Source organism: Schistosoma haematobium, chromosome ZW (assembly GCF_000699445.3).
Source record: "Schistosoma haematobium chromosome ZW, whole genome shotgun sequence".
Lineage (NCBI taxonomy): Eukaryota > Metazoa > Platyhelminthes > Trematoda > Strigeidida > Schistosomatidae > Schistosoma > Schistosoma haematobium.
Window position 1 is genome coordinate 11893555 of NC_067195.1, and position 27163 is coordinate 11920717.

The 27163-nt window shown below is 33.5% G+C and overlaps 1 protein-coding gene across 3 annotated transcripts; it reads left to right on the forward strand.

Moving 5' to 3' along the window:
- Positions 1-1099: 1099 nt before the first annotated feature.
- SLC6A3 (Sodium-dependent dopamine transporter) lies at positions 1100-26178 on the forward strand (the record flags this gene model as incomplete). Of its 3 annotated transcripts, XM_035731556.2 has the most annotated exons (14): positions 1105-1204; positions 1646-1900; positions 4174-4305; positions 5199-5454; positions 8245-8383; positions 9171-9305; positions 12304-12407; positions 13052-13176; positions 14409-14521; positions 16013-16153; positions 18356-18455; positions 20112-20212; positions 22513-22752; positions 24511-26178. In XM_035731556.2, the coding sequence occupies 14 exons, from the start codon at positions 1105-1107 to the stop codon at positions 24679-24681; spliced, it is 2112 nt and encodes a 703-aa protein (XP_035585913.1). In that variant the 3' UTR covers positions 24682-26178. The 3 variants fall into 3 exon arrangements, with proteins under 3 accessions (XP_051070399.1, XP_051070398.1, XP_035585913.1); XM_051210407.1 differs by lacking the exons at positions 14409-14521; positions 16013-16153 and having other exon boundaries at positions 1100-1461; positions 12304-13176; XM_051210408.1 differs by lacking the exons at positions 16013-16153; positions 18356-18455; positions 20112-20212; positions 22513-22752; positions 24511-26178 and adding an exon at positions 15201-15550 and having other exon boundaries at positions 1100-1204.
- Positions 26179-27163: the final 985 nt, after the last annotated feature.

Here is a 27163-nt window from a genome sequence, read left to right on the forward strand (position 1 = left end):
TTCACGAGGAAACTTGCTTACAACATTATCATTTCATTTTAATTGTCTGTTATTATTTCAAGAATTGGCGGTTGGTTTACCACTGAGTAATTAAAAACTATTTGTTCAGTCCTTTTGGTGCTGATCGAATTCCATCGACCAAGTTGTAATGTGGCCATTAATCAAGATGACTTGACATCACACGCAGTATATTAAGATGTCAGTCGGTTGGAGATAGCAGATAGAAAACTTTCAACCTGTGTTTCTGCTGTAACGTGTGGTGTCCAAAATATGATAGTGATACATGGTGTGCTATGTGCTAACCTTCCAACTGACTACTTGAGTGAGAACACAAGAGTGAGAGAGAAAGCGTATTGGACTACCGAGTAAAATGCAAAAATAACCATTCATATATATACCATTCTATCCTTAGGAGATTGACCTCAAAGAAATGCACTTGACCCTTAATTCACTTCTGATTGCCATCGATTGAGCTTTCGCTACTGCTGACTGGCGCTCCATATCAGTTTCGTTGGAGTTGCCACACAGAAGAATGGATTATCTTCAATCTTGAAGGAACCAATGCTCCCTGTGGGATAAATATTTCAATCCTACAAGAGGTCACCTTCACTCAGAATGTCTCTAGCTTAGTATCTCCGACTGTAAAACTGTATGAAGCGGGTTCAAATTCTGAATGAAGCATTATTCCTCTCAAGAATATAGGTATTCCTTCCTGAATTTATGAACAGAGTATGTTGACATTAATACCGTACTCAGTATGATCAAGCTGTTCATACTTGCTCACAAATCGGTCGCTTGAGAACCGAACTCATATGCACAAGCAAATAAAAGATTAAACACAATCACTAAATTTGATTGGTTGATTACCTTTCTTAAACAAACACGTTAGAATAATAAAGATTCGTTGTAATCCATTTTCAAAAAAGAATATTAATATCAAAACAACACGGTAAGAAGTTTAAATGGACTTAAATTATTCGATTGGTTATGATGTGTAAAAGAAATAATTTTAAATTCTTATATAAATAATTACCATTCACTTTAAGAAAAAACAAATGTTATGTTAAGGAAAGTTTTTTACGATAGCAAAAATTATTTAAATTAATGGATAATTCATGTGAATCTAATGTTCCATCAGTAATACATCTATGCACGGGAAATGAACTAGCTTTAAACCATCTATCATCGTCTTACGAAAATTCAGGTAATTCTGTCTTCGTGTAATGTTTTTCTTTTTGTAAGAGCTGATAAACAGAATGATTACGATAAATTCTTACATACAATTATTTAAGAGCTGGTCGAATATATTATTGTTAAAATTGTTTTTGTGATTCACTCAGTGCTATAACTTGTAGATTATTTAGTGAAGTAGTGAACAAATATATATGAAGCCAATGATATCAGTTCTGCTACAAATCTTCGTTTCCCATATAGTTCATTGCTGTTGTTCATAGACTTCAGGTAACTTCACTATCTTCACTTCTATTACTCATCACTTGTTATCATTGTTTAAAAGTAATATCTATGTAAGCGAATCACTTGGACACTGAATTTTATAATTTTTCTTGAACAGTTTGCTTTCACTAAATAATTGTAATAAATCAAACATTTATTTGTTTCATATCATTTAAAAATTTTGTTTTAGAATTTATCAATGAATCAGATAAACAGAAATTCATTGTAGACTGTCATGTAAACGATGATACTTCAAAAATGAAATTTGAGATATCCGATTTACCAACTAGATCAGGAAAATTAAATGTTGATAACGATAATGATAACGATGATCATAGGGAAGAGTGGAATAACCAGTGTGATTTTTTTCTATCAGTACTTGGTTATGCAGTTGACTTAGCAAATGTTTGGCGATTTCCATATGTATGCTTTACTAATGGTGGCGGTGAGTTTTTATTTCATTCATTTTTGTCGCATCATTCAGTTTAAAAATGTTATATAAAGATGCAATGATATCTAAATATGTTTTATTCTCGTAAAACTGGGTTATAGATGACAGAGAAATCCATGATGCAAATATTATCTATCTGAACATACGTGCATACAAGTACTGATGTTCAGATTGAGATTCAAACTCGGTATTTATAACTTGTGAATGAATTCAGACACACAGATCAGGTTCGTGGCTACCTGTACTCACTAAGTTAGTGAATAGTGCATTGATGTTTAAGCTCGTAGGTCTTGTGCTCAGTTCTCACTGGGAAAGAGATACATTCAATTAACGGATCCTAAATAGGACAAACTGAGCTTCGTGGAACCACTGTCCAGCATTTTAAAAACTTATCACTAGATGATAACGCCGAGGCGATTTGTCTTGAATGAGCGTATACGAATCATAGTCTTTAATACAAACAACAGGAAAATTCAAACACTTATAATTAACTAAAACTTACTGTTTGAAAATTTAATGTTATATTTAGCTCCATAACCGAGTACAGATTTGTGTAAAATGTACTTCAGTAGTTGAGATCATGAGTCATTTGAGGCTGGACCAGTATGGAAGAGGTGAACGGCCGTTTCTCCCTAGTATGTGACTCCTCATCAGTGCACTCCCACGATCCCGCCTCATAAGATTCCAATCCACTACCTATCAGTCTTGCGTGCCAACACTTAACCTCTTTACCACTGTTTGTTATAAATAGTTCGGTGCGTGCTATTCTGTTTACAATTTGATGCTCTGTAGATGACTAATTTTGTACATGAAGGTGTCTGATTATCATTAGATATCACATGAACCATACATTCAATGATTATGAATAAATTATTATCATGAAGTGTTTGTTTACCATAGAATACGTATGTGTAAACTGATAACAAAGAAAATCTTTGAAGAAAATACCTTTAATCAAATATTTTTGTGTAACTTCGTAATTGAAATGATATATTGATAACATATTCATGGTATTCTATATATAAAGTATTAGAACTTATTTTTTAAAGCCGAATATTCCAATCTTAACTTAGCATCGTTTTCTCGGTCACGGGATTAATAACACTAACATTGAAGAAAAATGGTAAATAAGACCTGTACTGTTTACTTTCAAAAGTTTTACACAGAAATATTCAGAAGAATCGTTCACGTCCATTTTAAAACTAGGTCTCATAAGAAGAGCTTAGATCCAGCGAAATAAGCATGCGCAATTTTAACCAACTGTACTAAATATTTGCCTCCCACTTTTTTTCATATTTGTGATAAAGTAATATACTCAAATGATGTTAAAATCATGATTTTCTGTTATATATATGTTGCCAATAATTTACTTACAATTGTTTGGTAATTTATCTCAACTAATATCACATAGCTTGTTTCAGTCCAACACGTTTTGTTCATGAACCAACCTAAACAAGACAGCCGTCGACGACAAGAAGCGCTAAACAGCCGTTTAATTCCATTATAGGATTCTTCATCAGTAAGCATTCAATCGACTGCCAGTTACAGTATTCGCTTATGCATCCTCGACCAGCGCTTTATAAACATCCTATTTTTGACATGTCTGTTAAGAGTTCATGTTTCTCTGCATTAGAGTTATTGAATTAAAGATTGAATGCTATACAAACGAGGTATGAAACAGAACTCGTAACTTTGATCTAATGAGTTGAAAAATATATATGGACATCAGCTTTGCTTGTTTTTTCGGAAGATATTTGGTAACCAAATAATGCTTCTTTATACTTTATGATTTCTGCAAACGAGAGCGGACAGTTTAGAACCTTTACGTGTATCATAGTTTGACTATTAAAACTAATTTGTGAACAGTAAATGTCTAACAAATACATTAAACTGATCTGTTAAGCAAATTCATTTTTAAGCATGAACAATTAAATATTTTGCATACTGAAACTTTGATTCAGTGAGAAGTACATCGATTCATAAATAAAAGTCTGGATCTTTCACGAAATTTTAAGGTCACATGTTTTCAGATAGACCATATTACTCGAAATAGTTATCTAGTAACACAACTATAAAGAAAAGTGTAATTATTATTAGAATGGGGATTTGTGGAGATTGTAGTGATTTTAATAGTTAAATTTACGAGTCAACTCATCTTCTCAACCATCTTAACTATTAAAAAGTGTAATTATAGTCAATGAGAATAACTATGAATCAGTAACTACTGCACGGTTATTTCGATGTCTTATTTATTCTAAACATTTTAGGTGCTTTCCTAATTCCCTACTTTATTGTGATGATTTGCAGTGCAACACCAATGTTCTACTTGGAATTGATTTTAGGCCAAAAACATCGTCGTGGAGCTATTTCTCTTTGGGATATATGTCCTATGTTTCGAGGTAAAATTTATTGTTACTACTATACTTTTATTTCTTTTGCTGTTCTCTTACAACTTTTTAAAATTAAATCACTTGGTGGAGCATAATAAAACAGGTCACTATGTTATTTTTTTAAATTTGTCAATGGTCAGCACTAATTCCAAAATTAGTCGATCCTATAGTACATTCTGACTACTGATTAGGCATTATTTTAAGCCAAAGAGAATTGCGATATCACGTAGTTTAATTGCTTATTCACTCTCATCATCAATCACAATAAACTTTATCTTTTTTATGCGCTTATTCAATTCGAAGAGTAAACAGGTTTCCATTCCGGGTCACAAAAGAGTCGTTCATTGAGTGAAGTAACATTACTGTAAAAATTTAAAAGAGACTTCGAAATTCCTTTTACTCTTTTGAGAACACCGGACCAACAAGCACTAAGCAACGTAAACCTTAGATTCAAAATTATGCGATAGTTGACCATGAAACCTTTCAATTTTGTAAATATTCAAATAACATTACATATTTTGTATGACACCAAACATTGTTTAATCTCTGATAATATACATCAGTAAACGGTGTTTTAAAGACTTGAATATGAATCTTATTCATAAAATGATGCACATTCAATGGCTGAACATGGTTAGTTATTGTGCCTAATCAGAAAGCTCTTGGCTCTGTAAAATGTGAAAAAGTGATTGTGTACGACTGAGGTATCTTCTGTTAGAACAACACAGGCTCCTAGTATCCAACGTTTTTTCAGTTAACGTCGATTTATCACAAAAATTATTTTTAAGCAGCAAAAAACCTTCCCAAAACTATCCAACAAATATAGTTTGATTTGTTTCATAGATAAGACATGATTTAACCAAAGTTCATTTAATTTATTTGTTTTGATTAATATTTCACAGGTGTTGGTATTGCTCAAGTAATCATATCCTATATAGTTGCATTCTATTATAATACAATATCTGCATGGTCACTATACTTTTTATTTGTATCCATTACGGATATTCTACCATGGACCTATTGTGATCAACGAAGGGGTAATAGTATTAATTGCGTGAATTTTACGTATTTACAAAACTTATCTAATACTATTTCCAATAACGAAAATGATTTACTACAACAGAAAAATTATAGTCTTGCTTCAATTGAATATTTTGAGTAAGATTTCATATAAATGATTTTTCATTCAAAATAAAACAAAATTATTATTATTTATCACAACTAGAAAGGTATTTGTCACTGAATGTGTTCTGTGACCGTGATATTCATTGTTGATAACGCATATTGAATTAAACAATAAGTAATTACATAATCTTAGTAGATTTTTGGTTGAATGTTTTGTATATAACGATGTACGGGAGTGATAGAGTTTTCTGCCAATTGTATTGAATCATGATGACTCAAAGTCGTAAATTGATTGGAGTTAAAAATATAAGCGATTAAATGGCTAGTAAGCGTGATTCGGAGTCTAAGCACTTGCCCCAAGACATGAACATTTTGAGTTCCATCTCTGATAAAGTCGTGGATATCCGCAACTGAGAATTCTCATATTATAACAATATAGCTGTCCAGTGATTTTTTGGTTTTCATTGGTTGTTTGGACAATGCTAATCCATCATATAAATTGTAATACTAGCTTTCATTTATACAATCATAAAAATTGTTGTTCTGTTGGTTGAAAACTGATCAGCTGAAATTTACAAATTCGTTCTCCAAGCACGTCAACAGTTAAGTCAACTGATCTATAGCAGTAATTTGAAAAATTAAATAGAGCATTACGACAGATTAAAAGCGAGTCATAAAAAAAAATTAGCTATAATCACTATTTTTCTACATATGTACACATTCGCATCTAAAACAAAAGAATTACTACCGAACTTATTTTCAATAGAAATTTAAAAGATATATCTTTTGTTATATCAGAATGGGTAGGAAGTTGTATTTCTGACGATCCATGAATTAATGTAAGACTCTTCTTCAGAGTAAATAAATAACTAAATTAAATAAACACAGGTATAAACAATATAAAGAAAACAATGCAGAATATGTTAAGTACAATAAAAATCATAATGAACAAAGATGGATGGTGGCTGGCAGCGGAATTCAGGACGCACGTTTCGTCCTATTTGAGACCCATCAGCTGGATGTACCTACACCCCGAAAAATGAATTCACTCCGGGACTCCAACCTAGATCATTTGCTTCACTAACTTGTGCAATGGAGTGAAGTTTAAATTCATTCCGTATTGTTTATTTTAATCTTTCCATTGATATTAGGGACTGCGATTGATCAGTCTCTTAGTGAAATATGTGCATCCTGTACGGACTACCTCGATATTGCTTTAGTTCACACGAATTATAAGCAAAGATGGACAGTGACTAGCAATGGGATCCAGCTGACAGGTCTCAAATAGAATGAAACGCGCGTTCTGGATTACACTGTTAGCCACCACCCGTCTTTGCATATAATGCTTGTGAATTAAAGCAATATCGAGGTAATACGCACAATATGCAAATGTGCCAATAAGAGACTGATCAATTGCAGTCCTAAACATCAGTGGGAAGATTCAAACAAACAATAACAAGTGAATTTCAACTTCATTCCATTAGACAAGCAAGTGGCTATCAGAACTCAGTAGTTAGGTAGATAACGCGATGGATTTTGAGACAAACGTTTGTGGGTTCGGGTCCCGGAGTGAACATCAACTCTGGGATGCAGGTATATTTAGCTGACGACTCCCAAATAGGATGAAACATGCACCCTGGATTCCATTTCTAGCCACCATCCATCTTTGCTTATAAAGAGTATTTTAAATTTTCGATTTTCATTTGTAAACATATCACACTGATCAAACTATACGCTAACATATTGAATGGGAAAATGTCTGAAAGTATTAGATATGACATTTTTGGGGGCACTGAGAAAAGAATGGTTATCCTTACGCTAAGTAACACTGAGTTTACTTACAAGTAATAATTAAAAGACTATTGGCTGTAAAATACTATACTTGTTTAGAAAACACCAACTGCTGAATGAAGCTATTTTCTATCAGACAGTGTAAATTTTGAAATAAGGCAAGATGTTTAGATGTAAAACGTTCTAGACATTATCTAATTAATTAAATATTGTGCAAGTTCGAAGGATATTTTCTTAAACGAACGGCAAAAAAAGTATTTTTAACTTATACGCAACTTATGTTTATTGAAATTTAATTTAATCTCCTTAATAAGAATTACATTCATTCAAATTATTTGTGATTGCTGTGATAAAATACCATTTAAAAAAAGAGACTACAATTCGCACGACACAAGAAAGAAGACAGGAACAAGTGACAGATGAAGATTCTAATCATTCTTTAATAACAAAACAAGACAACAGCTAATTAACCAAATACACTTATCTTTATACACATTTTACCGAATACATGATTGAAAACCGTGGAAATACAAAGTGGTGGTTAGAGGTATTCGACAGGAATTCCTGGATTTGGGTTTCGAACGGTTTGGCACTCGTCAACGGGATATACCTGTAATCTTTAGAGGACTGATGTTTTCTTTAGGATTTAATCTTGTGTCACTCATCTTGATGGTCAAAGACGTTATTACTGGGTTATTTGGACCTTGAATTACCTCCTATGGGACTAACATATTTTTACAGCTAATTAATCACTAAGTAGTGACCAATGTCGTATATTTCAAGCCTTTTTAAGTGCTCGTCAAACTTTCCTGATCCAGTTGCAATACGAAGCTGGAAAACACAGGACCAAATCGTACGGGAAACATCAGTCCTGTCGATATTTTACGCTGAGCCAAACGAATGTTACGTGTTTTACAGAATAAATATCACAGTGAACATGACCACCAGTTGTATATTCCACCCTGCTAATATCCAATTTTGAATAATAAATCGAATCCAATTTTTCTTTACCCCTTTTATGTGATATTTTAGACGTGTTGTTTTGAAATTACAGCAAAGTACTGGTTTAGAAGATCTTGGACCAATTAGATGGCAATTAGTAGGATGTACTATATTCATATTTAGTATACTATTTGCATCAATGAGGAATGGAGTGAAAACATCGGGCAAGGTAAATGTTATCAATTTATTTTCAATGATATTATGTCGTTCAGCTTTTGGTAGGTTTCTGTCTTTCCTGTACATACTTCGAATTTTGAGATGGGGAGAGAAGTGCGAAGACTAATATGTGTGCAAAAATATAAAATCAAAAAGAACAATAGAAAAAGTGAGCCGACCACACTCAGATTGCACTTATATTTAATACTGAAATCGATCGATAGTAATTAGCGTTAGGTTAAGGCAGAATGATAATCTAAACCAGGAGTTAACAATGCGAGGTTCCAGATGCAGTACATTATGATAACAGTACCACTATGATACTCTCTAATGAATTCAAATTCAAATATTGTAACAAGGCTAGTCTACTTCTAGGAATAATACTGACCGCTATGATAATATAACAAGTGAATGAAATTAATTGTCTACAGAAAATTCTTTATTTGCATAACCTACATAATATTGAACCAGTGTTCAACGATTTAAATATTCAACATCCGACAAGTTGTAATATTGTACTTTAATTATTCAATGCTAATATCAGAGAAACCTGTCTTATATCTGATACATAACTGAGTTCACTCAGTCGTAAATTGTCACTAACAACTATGATTATTTTTTATTGTACAGATTAATTCAATCTTACAATACCTTTCGTCATAATCATATCATTTTTATCGTGTTAAAGAAGATTGTTTCATTTAATTTTTACGATGTTATTCTTTTTTTTTACATTAATGATTTTTACACGATTATATATTTTAGTTTCGTTACAAAAATTAATTATAAATAAATTTCAGGTTGTGTATGTGACTGCATTACTTCCATATTTATTGTTGGGTATACTTTTAATTAATGGATTGACGCTGAATGGTTCCTATAATGGAATTTGGTACTTTATTAAACCGCGCTTTGATAAATTATCAGAAATGACGGTAACTCTTGAACATTACATTGTTTATTTTACTCTCTAACATAATTTTAGATATTTTTTTCCCTTCTAAAATGTTACATACATTTTCTGTTTGGTTGTTTGAAAACAAATATGTTTTAATGATGCACAATGATAAATTCTTCCGTTTGTAGCTTGCCAGTTGAATGATTATTTTAATGAAAAATGATCAGTGTTTCGATGAATGATTAGGTGATTATATGAAACGTTTGTGTATTTTAAAATTAGTTTTCACAACAAACTGAATAAATGTAAGCAGAGATGGATGGTGGCTAGATGTGGAATCCAATATGTGCGTTTCCTTTTATTTAGGATTAGTCAGCTGGATCTAGGCAATCCAAACAGGATGAACATATTCCGAGAGACTGATCATTTGTAGTCCTAAATATGACTGGGAAGATCCAAATACCCAATAGAAAATAAACTGAAGAAATGGTCTTGAATCAATAATCTTAACTAGTTCGGTTTGTTCACAACACCAGAAGTTTCTAGGTCCTCATTCACGTCTCCTTGTTGAATTATTAGTGAGCATTGTTGAGAAATAACTTAGTAGATTAGAACAGTTGTTTCAAACTCCTTGACATTTTGCTTTTTCACAGTTTACATAACTCTTTGGTAAAGATAAAAATGACCTTCAACCATCTTCCATTACCACTGATATGTAACTGCATTACGCCGCTCCTTGGTTGAATTCCAGTGGTTACAGATTCACACTAGAATTCTGGAAATGACCACTGAAAATTAGTCACATGTGTACGGATCTGTGAAAAATTTCTAATTTTACGGTCTAAATCATGGACTAACCTTATTCAGAGAACCAGAAAATATCAACAGCCACTGGATAAATAAATAACGATCCAGTTTGACTAGTAATAAGTTATGGAGTAAATTTCAAAGGGTTTTATTAAAGATGTGTTTTTATGACTGTGGTGTCAACAAAAACGATGAAACAGTTAATAACTTATAAAACTGATTGTTAATACTGTTACATTTTACCAAGATTGCATTTGTACTCGTCGTATTAGAACGGATATATACTTTTTAAATTAATTACTCCATTGCCTTTCATCAAGTATTGGCCGCCGAATATGAGTCTTCAACCAACTCACTCGTGGGTCCTCCTTTCCAAATGTTTTCAATATCTATTAATTCTTTCGGTATCTCCATCCTATTCGCCGAGTGTTCGGCCGACGAACCTGAAGTATCTTCACCAGACTGCTTTTTATAAATACCTGTACCTTTTCGACGATAGTTGTAGTAGTTATCTAAGTTCAGCTCTGTACAAATAGAACAGTCTTAACGTTTGCATTGAACGGATTCGATTACTTTCATTTATATAAGCTATATCTTGATAAAAAAATACACATATTGAAGTTAATAATAAATACTCATGTGAACAAGTTTTTAACGATATATAAAAATAATCTCATGCAATTAGTTCCCTTTATGAATTTAAATAGTCAGAGAAAATATTGATGCAGAATAATATGAATTCATTATATTTCGTGGTTTCTTATCAGCTGCTTACATCCAAATATTAGAATTAGTGATGGGGTGGTTTAAGAATTCAGTTATGGAAGATAAATATAAAACAAACTAAACATCAACAAAATAAAACTAACGACCAAAAAAGGATTGCCAGGATAGTAATAGGTTTATTAGTATCTCTATTTGAATACATAGATGCGGTTTGAGTTTTTTTTATCGCGATCGCTACAGCAAGACGAGGAAAAGTAGTATTGTAAGCAGAAAAAGAAGTACTGCTTCTCTCCATTTTGCTGAAGCGATCGTAATAAAAAAAACTCAAACCGCATCTATGTATTCAAAAAGAGATACTAATAAACCTATTACTATCCTGGTAATCCTTTTTTGGTCATTAGTTTTATTTTGTTAATGTTTAGTTTGTTTTATATTTCTCTTCCATTACCGAATTCCTAAACCACCCCATCACTCATACATTTTCATTCATTTAATTTTCTTAAATTATGTGAAATCTTCAAATTCTATTCAATTATTAAGTAACCCATTTTATCAGTTTTTAATTCCATGGATCTTATGTAAATCCTTCATTACCTCTAAAATTATCACACAATTTGTCTTATCTGTTTTTGAACCCCACTCAACTACTACGTCACCCATCCTTGATGTTTCCTTGATTTCAACACCAAATAACCTCTGACCTGTTCTTGCGCATATGTATAGTTATTATTGATAACCTTGGTCATTCCAAATCTTTACAATCACTTATGTTTCATACTATTTCTTACCTCAATGTAAAATTGTAATACATACTTGGTTGCAAGCAGCTGATGAGAAACCACGATATACAATGAATATATATTATTCTGCATCATTATTTGTTTTGGCTTTATATAAAAATAATCATCAACTCTTCAAATTTACATAAAATGATGACTGTAGAAATAGAGAATTGATTTGATATTTACAAGCATTAGATGTTTATTGATATTTTAAAACGAGACTTAGGCATGTATATTGAGTAAATTATCATTCATCAGTTGGAAGTATCAGGAAACGTGAAGGTATTTATTTTGATTAGTGGTGTGGGTATGTATTGAAACGAAAAAAGTGACAACGATTAATTAAAAAAACGACTATGGCTACAACTTGTGTTCATTATCAACGATATAATCAAACAAAAATAAAAAAGTGGAAAAAGTTGGTAAAAACCACATGAAATGGAAACAAATATTAATGATAGGGATTTAAAGCATCAGTTATATGGTTTAATTACGAAATTTTCATTTCAATTATTTGACTGTCACTTAAAAAAAACAAAGAAACCTTCGTAAGTAAACCATGCAAGACAAAAAACTTAAAATCATTAGAATAAGGGTCGATTATTAGGAGAAAAAAAGAAAGTAATTAATAGAATAATACAAAGTAGGAAATCAAAAAATTCAATCATTATTAGTTTTTTTCGATTTTTAAGAATCAACAATAGTAATATTTTATTCAAGGTTTGGGCGAATGCAGCCATTCAAATATTCTTTTCAACTGGTGCAGGATTCGGTGCACATATCGCTTATGCAACGTATAATCCTAGACGGTACAATTGTTACAGGTGAGTCCAAATATACAAGAAAAATACTAAAGTATATATGGATATATTTGATGTTGTGTTCTCAGGGCTGGAGTTTTTCATCATTTAAAACTTCAGTTAAAAGATTATTTTATGTAAAACGTTGTCCAAAATGACGGTGAAAATGCTGTAATTAGACTTCCCTGAAAGCTGGTAGTCTATCAGTGACCAATTTCATGTAGTCCTATCCTTAGTGCTGATCGAATTCCATCAGACAAGCTGCCTGTGAAGTTGATTGGAAAGTGACAATTAAAATACTGTCTATTCATTTACCCTGTTTAAATAAATAATCATTGTTATGTCTACTACATGTTCAACATAATACGATACAACAAAAACACATGTTTACAAACCCAATCATATTCCAACCAAGAAAAACATTAACCACAGAAACCTATTAACTACAACACAACTTAGAAAACCTAAGATATGAAGTGATAACTAAGAACCTTCCAAAAACAGAATGTTTTTTATCTGTTGTTCAACTTACTATTATTTTAAACCCTATAATTCTCCAGTATTAATAAATTGCAGATATTTCAAATACAATACACGGAAATTAACAAACACTTGATAATATTTACTTGTCTTAGTTCAATTAACGAATATTTTTTACTCTCACACAGAGATTGTTTGATCACTTCATTTGTGAATGCTTCTACAAGTTTATTTGCTGGCGTTACTGTATTCGCTTATCTTGGTTATTTGGCTCATCTTACTCATACTACAGTACAAACTGTAACAGGAGAAGGTAAGAATGATATTCAGTAAACAATGGTATTATATATTTATCACATTGGTGGTACATTTCATAAATCCAATTTTGAGATAAAACCAATGGATTATAACTGGCCATAGCGAAATGAAAATTCTACTAACGTTAGTGAGAAATCAAAGAAATGTATTAGTATTCGTTCACCTGTAATTCATACGATTTTAACTTCAAAATCACAAACCAATCTAAGTTGGACAACCATTGAAAATCAAGAAGTGATGGTTAGCTGTTTTTTCCTAGTATGGGATGATCAACAGTGTGCACTAAAACCGGAATTAAAATATTGTTGAGTGAATACTAGTTCCGATGGTTGTCTTAATTAAGTTGGTTTTTAGTTTCAGGAACATTTAAGAACCTCTACAAACCGCCATCCTGATAGTTATACAATAGTCTTAAGTGGGAAATGATATCTATTTAAATGAACAAGAATTGGTTAAGATATTCAAAGTCTGGAGTTTACAAATTTCAAGCGGATTTTTCTTATACAAACACAAAATCTAATTTATAAAATTAAATGGAATGAATATTAAAGATACAGCACACTCTGAAAAGAAAATTGTTTACTTATTTTTTAAATGTATTTTCTCCACTATTTGCTAACATCATTTGAAGAATAATTGAATGTGTACTTATTCATACACAAAAATTTACAATTTCATGGTTAATATAATTTCTCGAATTCGTTAAGTTATAATCAAAACGATTCACATTTTCCAACTTCAATCAATATGTTATTTGTAATACAACTAATAATCATCTGAATTGATAGATAAACAACTGCCTTTCATAAACTAAAATAAATAGGTTTTCAAGTCTGTAACATTAGAAATGTCCCGTGAAATAAAACAAATACGTACATCTAACTATAAATAGCAAAGTGATTAAGATATAGAAATTGAGTTAAGCAAAACTTTAAGTCGAAAAATAAAATAAAATTTTTCAGACTAAATGGAATAACAATAATTAATTCTAGATAATGTGAGGTAATATAAAACAATTGAGCAAAGACAACAAAGACATTTTTCAAGACAATGTCATGCAATCCCGTCACATTAATGGTAAAACTTGAGAGAAATAGGAATATTCCTTACTACACGCAACAAAAGTAACTGGCACAACAAGCCTAGTTAATATTGATTTTCTACAAATGTTTATTATTTTTTAATTACTTTATTTATATGCTGTTGTGCAATCATCGAATAAAAAAGGTCCAGGATTGGTATTTCAAGTTTATCCATTAGCTATTGGAACTTTACCTTTCGCACCATTATGGGCAACAATATTCTTTCTGTTACTTATAATGCTCGGATTAGACAGTGGAGTGAGTTGTGAAATTTAATGAAACACTTTTTGTACCATATATATATATCAAGATTTGAATCAACCTATTCAATATAAGTTCTGATTTTTCTAACTCATTGTCTTAGACCAAGGTAGATGCTAGTAAGGTTCAAGTCTGTAATCCAATAGTTAAAAGCCAAGCGTGTCTTAACCATGAATTGATTGATTCATAAACGAAAATAACGTAAAAAGTACAGTTACCGAATAAATTTTTAAACAAAATGAGTTATACATTTACTCATATATTTGGCAAATAAACTATTTAACCTTAAATGATTTGTGATTTATAACTCTTTAAAAGCAGAAAAACAAATATCTATTTATCGTTACATATTTGCATGTAAATAAATATTAAAAGTCGATGATTGCTACTAGTAAATGTAATTAGTCAATTGACCTCAGAAAAGCGCATCCACGATCCTGGACATGAAAACCGAAAGCAGGACCTCCGATCTAGCGCGAACGCTTATGCTCTAGATCACCGCCGAAAAGTCCTGTACTGTGGCAAAACGGCTATTCTGCTTCCAGGTTTTCAGTGATGGTCCAACATTGGTTAGTTCATGATCTCAATAAAAAAAATCAAGTTTTATTTGTTGTCAGGAAACCGAATATGATACCGGCTTATAATTTGATACATACAATTTGTTTGTTCTTTTAAGGATCTAAAGTCAAATAATTGCCTCAAAAATCTGCTCGTGATCTCAATAAAAGTTCAACAGTTTCCACAACCGAATGCTGAAATTTATATTTGTATATTTGTATTTGTTACAAAGATTTACTTTTATGATTAAGATGTTCGATTTTCATTTAGTTTGTTATTTATTGAAATCTCGTCCTATGATTTTTTTACATCTCTAAAACGGGGTGGTACAGATCATCACTAAGTGTAATTAATAAACAGCCAACTATAATATACACGGTCGTTGCAATTAGTTCGCTTACTAAGTATGATCTAGTTTTGTAATATATAGGAGCAGCAAACCAGACCCTCCCAATCTATAACAATAATAAGACCGTAAACATTAGTGAAACTGCATCAAATAATTAAAAATCGTGCATAGCTAGATCAATGTGAACAATCGAAATTCTTCCTTACTCGCTCGTGCAACAACTTCAGCTATTTCGTTAGTCTACGAGTACTGACAGTGCTTACACTGTCAGCCTGATCACGGCTTTGGGGGTTACTGGAGCAGTTGAATTGTGTTTGACCCCTCAGTACCTCCACATTTAAGTCATAGCTTTTTCTCGAACTGTGCTGTTTGATTTTTCCATAATTTTAATGACATTTTCACCCTCTTTCCTCCCTCTCTTCGCATCAATTTAATGATATTTTTAGGGGTCCTCTGAAGCTTACATTGCACTATGTATATCAAAATCGCAGTTTAAAATAGTTAATTTTCATTAAATCACTTTATTATATCACCGAAACACTGTTAATAGGTGTCACCTTTTGTATCAATTATCATTTCAGATGGGTGGATTAGAATCCGTTGTCACCGCTTTAACTGACATTGTACCGAAGAGATTTTCACGTTACAGACATTTACGACCTTTCATTACATTGGCTGTAATTGGTTCGGCCTGTTCATTTGCCTTCATTAATGTAACCAGTGTATGTATTCTAGTCAATAATCTTTGACCAACGTATTCAGCAAATTCAAAAACTTCAGTACTGAACAAGTCATCACAACTATTTGGTTTTAGTTTTTAATCCTTATAAATATAGTACAAACTCATTTAAATAGATAAAAACATAATTGGTGTATCACGACATCAGTTCAAGATGATCCGACTATAAATCGATTTCTTGTAGACTATGGGATTAAGTAACACGTTTATAGTAGCACTACAATTCTACTTTAAATTTTAAACGAGCTAGTGAGTTTTTTCATGCGAAATTGGATATTGGCTTGCAGTGGAATCCAGGATGTGCTTTTTGTCCTATTTGGGACTCGTCAGCTGGATGTCTCTGCATCGTGGAGTTGATGGTCACTGGGACTCGAACCCAGTACCATTCGCTTCAAACGCCATCGCGTTATCCACTTAGCTACTGAATCCTGATAGCCAACTGTTTGTGCAATGGGGTGAATTTGAATTCACTTGTTGTCTTATTTTTATCTTCCGATTGTTATTTAGGACTGAAATTTATAAGTCTCATGTTGGCTTAAAAAGCTTGTGACTTAAGGCTATATCAAGGCAATCCACACAGGATGCATATGTGCCAACATGAGATTGATCAACTGCAGTCCTAAATAACAATGGGAAGATAAAAGTAAGACAACACCAAGTGAATTTGAGCTACTGAATCGTTTCAGAAGTATGAATGTATTCACAAAGCTAATAGCTTTCACCAATACTATTATTCTTAAAATGTAAGTGGTTGATTAACGAATGTCGATTTGGCATGAGAATCACTTTTCTAAAGCGTGATCTTACCTCATCTAGTTTTCGTTAAGATAGTATGAATTATTTAGGGCTATATTAGCTGTATTACCGGATTATATTGCCTGACTAAAAAACTATTAATCTTTTTTAAAGACACCATAGCGCTGTGATATCAATAACTTAAATTCTAATAGCCATAGAGAAAAATTTCCAGTCATACCTTTGACGGAAATACCCTGTTAAGTAAAACAATTTCAGTTTTATAAACCAGGTTGCTCGAAGTTTGATAAGTACCAAAGTAATCAAAAGTTTTTATTTCACCAAAGAAAGTATATTGTCATTTTATATCGTGACAGTTAGTTGAAAATAAGGGAAACAATAGAACTGATCGGGGAACCGATTTCTGAAATATGTTACGTAATAAACTTGAAAAGGCAGCCGCCAGGCGAATTGATTATATGTATATCAGTAAAATCAGTCTGTCATCTACATCCAACATATTACCAGTAAAAAACTAGCTGAGGACGAAAGTGAAGGTAGGCAAGCTAATCTCCCGACCTGGCTTATCAGATGACATCATGTCCCCTAGATTCCTACATTTATCTCCATATGTAATTGTCTGCGATAAGTGGATTTTAGGTACTGTTGACAGTGATATTAATCATAGCAATTTAACCTAACAATTCGTATACAAATACTATGAAAGTCTAATATCCGGTCAGAACGACTGATCAGCTAATATGAGGTTAAATGTAAAATTCTGTTACTTCGTATGATCAGAGGAAATGCACATTTCAACAGAAAGCTTTAGACCTTGGTTTCATGAGATTTGGCGCTAATCAGCAAGGTGTACCTGTACTCTTGTAGGGACTGTTCCTCTTTGGTGTATCCTGTGTCACTTACACTTAACCACCTAACATTTCAATAGCAGACATTATATCGTCACTTAGATTAATGATCGCACTTCAACTTGTTCGATAAACTTCGATCATCACTAGAATGAAATAACCAAACGTGACACCAGTCACTACTACTCAGTGATCAATCAATGATGGATAACCTGTTGCTAAACCTGTTATGGATTGCGTTTTCTGAATGATGTGAACTTTCAGTTGTCATAGTCGATAAATAGAATGCTAATTGACAAGAGAACACTATGATATAATGTGAGTGAGTGATGGATAGTCACGAGACCATATAATTAACTTGGTGCCCCGAATGATTACAGACAAGACCATTAGTCAGATGAATGGTTTTTCGTTCAATAAGATAGAATGCTCGTATATGAACACAAAATAAACATGAAGAAATGTCATAGGCGATTAGGTGAAATTATATTGTAGGCCAATCATTCACTAAGATCTGACTAACAAGCCAAACCTTTGGGCATCATATCAAAGCCTGATCGGACTTTCTTGTTAATTTTAAGGGGGGGATGTATGTATTCAACCTTATGGATCGATATATGGCTGGTACTGCATTACTCATTGGAAGCTTATTTCAAGTGATTGCCATAGCATGGTTTTATGGTAAGTCATAAACTATATGTTTATATAAGTTTTGCTTGAATTTAAGTTTTTCTCTATTGTATAGTATACCAGTTTATTCTGATCATACTAACTAATGAATAAACTGTAAGAGCAATTAATTTAATTTGTCTCTAGATCATCAGTGTTTAACGATTATGAAAACAGTCCATTTAGTTATTTTCATAGTTTCAGCAACAGACTGAACCTAACCAGACAGCACTGAAAACCTAGAAGCATTAGATGTCCGTTTCGTCCTATCACGAGACTCCTCATCAGTGTGGATACATAATTCCGTATCCGTGATAATTGATAAGTGGTTATAATCCGAGTGGAATCTAGTTAGAAGACAAGACGCGACATAACTGACATACTTGTGATCTATGATGACAAAAAGCCAAAATGAATGTGTTCGATTACATAAGCAAGATTAGCTATGACTTGAACAGGTGAAGTTAGGCAGTTAGTCACAAACCGAATTACTGAATAAATAAAACAATTGATTATATTTTTATCAGTCCCCGTTCTGACAAAATTTAGTTTTTAAATCAGAGTTTATAAGGACATAAAGATCCGTAGTTTAGATGAGTTTCATTCTCTGAGCTGGATGGCTTATTCATGCTTCCATTCTTCTTCTGAACATTAGCAGCACGAACCTCAAGTAGAGAAGTTCAATAACAGATTCCTAAACTTATCAGTCGTGTAAGAGATAGCACTGAGACAACCGTCATTAATACAGTTTGAACTCAGCCGGTTAAATACCTGAAACGTATGTTGAGATCATGAGTCAATTGAAGTAAGACTACCATGGAAAACCTGGAAGCACTGGACGGCCGTTGCGTAGTATCGTGGGTTCGAGTCTTATGAGGCGGGATCGTGGATGCGCGCTCCTGAGGAGGCCCACAGTAAAGCTAAACGGCCGTCCAGTGCTTCCAGGTTTTACATGATGGTCTTGCTTCGATTCACTGATGATCTCAACTATTGAAATTACTATAATATTCACAAAACCCATTCTGAAGGTTATGTGTACATATCAATATGCTGTTACTAATAGGTTAAGTTCCAAGTGTACGGTGTTTTTATGAAATGTTACCTCTCATGCTAGTCATAACCATGTATTCACTAGTGATTAATTTTAAGATGACTCACTGAAGTCCTAACGAGAAACAGTGTACGATGGAGTTCGACCAAGTCAGGAGTGAGACAGGTATCACTTAAAATAGTGTTTGGTTAAGTTAAAACTGTTTATTATCAAACTCCAGAAGAGTAGTCTAAAAAGCAGCTACATTCGATCTCGTATGTAGTCATGTGTTTACTGTCGGGGAGCCCAACACTGGGACAAAACAAACGTTCCACGATTCTTGGTCTGTAGCGATTTTCTATTTAAAGTCATTTTCTGATGTAAAGTATAGTAAAATCAACAAATGGCAGAAAAATATATAATTAAGTAAGGATAATGGTCGAGGTTGTTAGTATTTTTTTAGTCAACTAAAAAACAGAAAATGGAAAAATATCCTTCCTGACACATAAATCAAATGTTTACTGCAAAACATGAATAGAAGAGACCCGTTTTCCGAACTTTTTTTCAAGTCGACATTCGGTATAACTTTGTCATAATGGAATACAACCAAGAAGTAATATTTAGTATTATCGTTATAGGTATGAATAAACTTTGTCAAGATATTATATCAATGAATCTTCCCACACCTAATATATACTGGCGACTGTGCTGGAAACTGTTAACACCCATCACTTTGACTGTAAGCATATTTTATCTGGTCATTTCCATTTTAACAGTTAAATTCTCCTATTTAATATTATAAAATGGAATTTGATTTAGGGACCGTTTGCAAAAATATGCTATATCATGAGAAAAAAGCTTGCTACAGGCCTGCGCTAGTTGCAAATCACAAAACGATTGCGCTCTGTTTTGGTACGAAAGTGTTCTATAGGGACAGCAAATGACACAACAATTTACATTTAGAAATTCATAGGCTAGCACGAGATAGAGAAAACAAAACCTTTGGAATAACTTTTCTATTCCGAACAAAAGTCCAAATTAAAAGGAAACAGCGGTTTATGTAGTAATGCTCAATGATCTTGAGAAAACAAAATTAATAAAGGACAAATGACAACAACTAATCAGATAATACCAAACATCAATACGGAAAGATGAATAAGAAAAATAACTACGGGGAAAAAACTAACATGTTGAAAAAAACTAGGTAACTTGAGTCCACCTTAACAAAATGTAAGAAACGTTGCATAAATTTATCATGCATAAAAATTGTAATTTGATTGGTGATCCATACAGTTACTTTCACTTAGCTGAAATTAAAGTAAATGTTCGTTCAGAAACAAAGAACAAAAGACTATAAAAATGCGAAACAGTTACATGGATATCGAATTAAGCCACTGTAATGAACCAAAGAGTATAATACTAATTATGGACTCGAGACAGACTATCTAATCAATGTTGAAAAAAAGATGAGTAATAAAGCAATTAACCTAAACCGTAATCTGATTAAGTCATAGAGACCTTTTTTAAAAAAAATGTAGGACAAGACGTAAGTACTCCAACCATACAGTAAAAAGTTTATTACATACGTAGAGAGAGAAAAATATTCGAGCTACTTTAAAACCAAGAACTTTGTTGTACCTTTAATTAGACTGCACGTAAACTTTTACACTACTGCCTTGTGTTTATATATAAATAATCTATTTTACCATACAGATTTGGTAAGATTTTGTTTAGCAAACTGACAACACGTGTTGCACATCTATGCCATTCGAATACTTAAAATAATTCACTCTACTTTATGCCTTGTGAACCATTGACACATACACAAAAGGACCACAAATATTTTGTCATTGGAATAGAAACAGGATCAATACAGAAGTTTAGTATTGTGTATAAAAAATCAGTCAATGACATTGCGTATCCACAACGACTGACGTGTTTGGATACGTACCATTACACTTATTGTGCAATTACAGCTTATTGGTAGTCCAGATCGCTTGAAAAGTCGGACAAAACGCCGATCGAACCTAGGACTGGAAACGACTCACTTGGTATTGTTTGCTTGAATCTTGCATTGAGGTTTAAGGCTGCAATTGATCAGTCTGTTATTGGCATACGTGCACACTGTGCGTATTGCCCTAATTCACAAGCTTTATAAGCAAAGATCGATAGACTGATCGACTGCAGTCTTAAACCTCAATGGGAAGATTCAAGCAAATACCAAGTGAATTTAAATTCACCCCATTGGACAAGCAGGTGATTATCAGGATTCAGTAGTTAAGTGGATAACGCGATGACGTTTGGAGCGAATGGTACTGGGTTCAAGTCCCGGAGTGAACATTAACTCGGAGATGCAAGTACATCCAGCTAACGAGTCCCACTGCTAGCCACTATCCATCTTTGCTTATAATTCACATGAATATTATATATGTATATGCAAAACGTGATTATAGCGATTCAGGTCGTCATTTTACATGTGTTCCAGACTTTGAACAGCATATTATTTCGCAACATCTTTTCATTTGTTGCTAACAAATTCACTTTATGGTATCAGTTTGATCGTTAATACCTTGGACTGTTTGGAACTTAGTGTTAATCATATATATACATGTAACAAAACTAAGATCTTATTAAGCACTGAGTTATGTTCATTTTAGGTATACAAAATAAAATAACATCATTAGTTCCATATACTGAACTACATATAGTTAGGTGTTAAGAGGTAGTCTGAAGGAAACTATGGATCTATGTTTCATGCTGGTTTGCACTTGCAAGCTTTAAGGAATTGATATTCCCAGGTGAAATCGAACCCACGTCACCTAGTTTCATAGAGATATTACCAATGAGATATTCAGGCTACAATTCAACTACATACTTTCCCTATTAGTAATGAACAACCGAGTATCATTTATCCTAATCAGGTGATTGTTTTGTAATTCGCAAGGAATATACTACTTAACAGAATACTACATCTCGTTTAGTCAGTATATGGGTTATTCACTTGATTTTTTTCTCTTCGAATTTTCCTGACCAATGAAGGTTATGATAATCAGTTCACTGATAGATCCTACACCATTACAATATAATTATGGAGCAAAACATCCAGAATTATCAACTAATTATTCAGAAAGAGTAAATATCACTCTGCACGGAACTTCACAATTTTATGTTTATCCAAAATGGTCAATTTATTTAGGTTGGACCATGAGTGGAATATCAATTAGCATGATTCCATTGGTATTTTTCATTGTTTTAGTTAAAAATGGTTTTAGAATGAAGGTAAGTCATTCTGCTTTATTCTGCGAATTCGGTCTTTTCCTTCTTCGTAAAGAATAATAAATATATAAAATTGATAGCGAAAATAGAATCGATAAATTCGGCAGTATGTTCAAAGAAAACACTTTTTTTACATCCAATCACATTTAATTTAGGCAAACTTAAATAGGTCATAAAGCTAAATATATTGTACATAATGCAATTTTTTCTAATCAGTCATAAATGAAACATAGATCTTGGAAAAAAATGACCATCAATTAGAGATTTTACACCTTATATGAAGTATGGCAAGAGTAGATATGTCAATAGATAAAGGGTATAAACAACAATAAAAACATGTCGAACATAAAAATATGTTGGATAGAGAATTATAGTAGAATCCATGATGTGCGTTTCGACTTATTTGGGAGTAGTCAGTTAAATGTACCTTCATTCAAGTATCGATCTTCACACTACTGAGACATTTCAAACCATCCCTCGTAATATTGTTTGATTTCAGATTTGAACCGCAAGTAATACAACAAAAACTCATTTATATGGATAAATACATAAGTGACGCATCATCTGAATTCAGAAGAAATCAATTTCCTGTAAACTATGGAAAGTACTACGATTCTGTTCTGAGGTGTAAACGAGCCACTGAATCATTTCAGTAGTATGAATGTATTCGCACAAATTAATGACTTTAACAGTATTATACTCAAAATTTCGATTGTCATTTCACTTGTCTATTTGAGATGAGAATCATATTTCTAGAGTACAATTTCACTGCACCTAGCTTTTATTTACGATAGCATTAATTATATGACGCTATATAATAGTCGTATATCTAGAAAAACTAGTCAACCGCAGTCCTCGACACCAATAAAGCAAAAACACAAATCCTCACAAACAGGATAAAGTTTGATAAAAAACGAATAGAAACAAAGACATAAGTAGTATGAAACAATCTGTATGACTCAAAAATGCATACATTTACATATGCCTCATTTTTAAGCTACACTATCCACGGCTCTACCTCGAAGAGTCGAACCTACCACCTTTGGTCTTGCGCGCGAACGCAACTTATAGACCAACTGAGCTGGCATCCAGTGTGGATGTCTAACTTATCATTTCCCCACTAGTTACTGGATTCGAAAAGAAATTCCCGAAGTACTAGTGAGAGGCCGTGACCAGTGGAGTTTAACTGTGTCAGATGAGTCATTTACACCTCGAAGAGAATCGAAGATAGTCGCCCAATATCATGAATTGATTGAACCTAGACATTAATTAGCACAGTTGGATACCGGCTCAATTGGTTCAGACGTTAAGCGTTCGCACGCAAGATCAAAGGTGGTAGGTTCAATTCCTGCGTGAGGGGTCTTGTATACGCACCGCTGAAGTCCCACACTAGGACGAAACAGCCGTCCAGTGCTTCATGGTTCTCATTGGTGGTCTAACATCGACCGGCTCCCAATTTCAGTAAACTTCAACAATTTCCACAACCTTATGCTGACATATACACATATGTCGCTTATGTACATAGAATTCAGGTTTGAAAAGATAGTTTGCTAACGCCTATGCATTTCACAAGTTACCAATTCGCGCTCCTTTTAAGGCAAATCGTCTGATAGTACATATGATTTCGGAGGACTTATCAATTGAGGACATGTGACCAGAGTTCGCACTGGATAAACTTGTAAAAACTTTAACTTTCAATAATCAGATTTGCAAAATAACATGTAACGACTTTTTAATTTTTAATTATACATTAATTTACAGATTAGTGAAGTTTTCTCAATGGGACCACTTGATGTATGGCCAGTCAAGAAACGAAATCAAATATGTAATCGATATTTCAACCGGAGTGAAGGAAACCATGACAAGAAATATACTAGCAAAATAAATGATGATAAAAACATACAAAGTAATCATTATGAATCTACAAGATAGGCAAATCAAGACCTAGAGTTTATCAATTCATACATAAGAAACATTTACAATCACAATCTACCAGAACAATTACGAAATAATTAAAACGACAACTACTTAATTGCCATTTCAAATATATTTATCATATTGATTTATGCACAGGTCGCTTACAAATCCGATATTCCTAACTCTGAACCCAGGATATTTTAGGAAATTCCGCAAACAAAATATTATATGAACAGTTGATTTAAAATAATTATTTGTTGTCTCACCCGTAATAACAATAAATTAAAAGTCTTAATACACATTTATTTTTCTTGTCACGACAGTTATTAAGTGATGTTATTAGACGGTTAGCGTCCAGCCTGAAACATGGAGGACACAATGAGGATGATCAAAAAGAGACTATAAAGAAATGAAGGGAATATGAAATGTGGAATAGAACAGTACAGAACAAATCAAATTAATATGTAGTGTCGATAGAAATAAATAAGCGGACTTACCACGACCATCTACAGAAACACGGTAGTGATAAACAGTAAAGGATATAAAAATAACCAAGGGTTGGCAGATATATAAGTTATGCAAGACGATTGGGAATGAACACATCCATGGTAAATACCAAAACCTCTTATCTCTGGCTATCACTTACTAACGATAACGCCATCAAAAATAAAAATGTAGTCATAAAGAAAACAAAAAACCCTGCAGCGACTAAACTTACGAATTAGTACTGCCTTGATTAAATCATGTTCAACTTTTTGCAATATATTTACTGATAAAAAAATATCCTAACTTATTGTAATCAATCTTCCACAATAAATGCTTTGAAGATAAGTACGCTGAATACATGTAACCCCTTCTGTTACCCACTTACAATATTTGTAGGATAGGAAATATATGTTTGTTAAAGGAAGACAAGTAACGTATAAGTCTTTACCATGCAAACCTAAACTAACTCCTACAGCCAGTCAGTCAGTAACAACGTAGAACTTCGTACGTACAAACGTCAGTTCGAGTTGCCACACCACATTAGCACAGAGATGCAGTTGTCGATTCAAATCCCGTACTGGTAGAGGTAGTAAAATTATAAGCAGTAATCGGAAACATTAGGGTTTGAAGATGTTATTTAAAGAGTATAAGCCAGTGAAATAAATTTGGAAAGAGAAAAAGAGACAAGGAGGATTCAGGAGATTAGAATTTGGGAGAACACAAAGAGTGGATGCACCTGCGCCATTGCAAACGATTTTGAGCCATGTCATTCAGGGTCTTTAACCATCGGTTGCTATCATCTCGCGGTCCCCAACCAGGTAGTCTACACCTACCAGCATGACTCAGTCCACTTGTCAGTGACTTCATGGACTCGTGCTATGTTCTGGTCTGGCCGCCTCTAGCTTTCTTCCAAACTATTCCTACACCACAAAACATCGCTCGTCGAGGCAGTCGGTCGTTGGGCATACGTAATATGTGTCCCAGCCATCTCAACTGATGAAGTTTCACTACTTCATCAATTGATTTGCCATCCTTACCTAGAACCCTTTTCCTAACAACTGTGTTACTTACTCGATGGTCCCATGATATACGAGCAATGTTTCGAAGACACCTATGATCAAATACTAGTAACCTACGGATATCTCGCCTACGCCATAAATGACGCAAGTTGGCAAAAGCTAGTCGAGCCTTCTGTATCCGTGCTGAGATTTCGTCACACACCAGACCACAAGGGCTGATGAGATTTCCAAGATAAGTGAAGCGGTCGACACACTCAACTACTTCACTCCCTATCACTAGTTCGGGTGTCGATGCAATCCAATCCGGAAGTAACATTTTGCACTTCGAGGGGCAGAATCGCATCCCGAACATGCTTGTATTGTTGCTTACAGTAGCCAGAAGACAGCATTTTGACAGCGTCTTCACCAAACAGAACTATGTCATCGGCATATTCCAAGTCAACAAGTGAATCGCCCGGTAGAAGTTCAACCCCTGTAAATTTAGATGAGGAGAGTGTTATCTCTAAAAGTGCGTCAATGACAAAGTTGAACAAGAATGAGGAGAGTGGACAGCCCTGACGAACACCACTTGAGGTAATCAATTCTAATAACAGTTCGCCATAAGCTCTCACTCGACCACTTGCGTTCGAGTAGAGAGCCTTTACAAGGTTAATGTACTTTTTTGGTACTCCTTTCGGTGACAAACACTGCCATAGAACCTCACGATCACCAGAGTCGAATGCTGCCTTAAGGTCGAGAAATACTGCTATTGTGGGGCGTCTGAATGTGTGTGTGTTCTAGAACCTGACATAGTGGGTAGCCGCATAAGTGCTGGTGGTGGCATGAGTGATGAGATCAATGCACGTATAGTTAAAGCCAGAGCGGCTTATGTCAATCTGGGCCATCTTTGGCGCCTTCCTGATGCTAGTTTGACTATAGAAGGTCGGATCAACAACGCGTCGGTGAGAGCGGTTTTGCTCTATGCTTGTGAAACCTGGCCTCTCCGAGTTGAG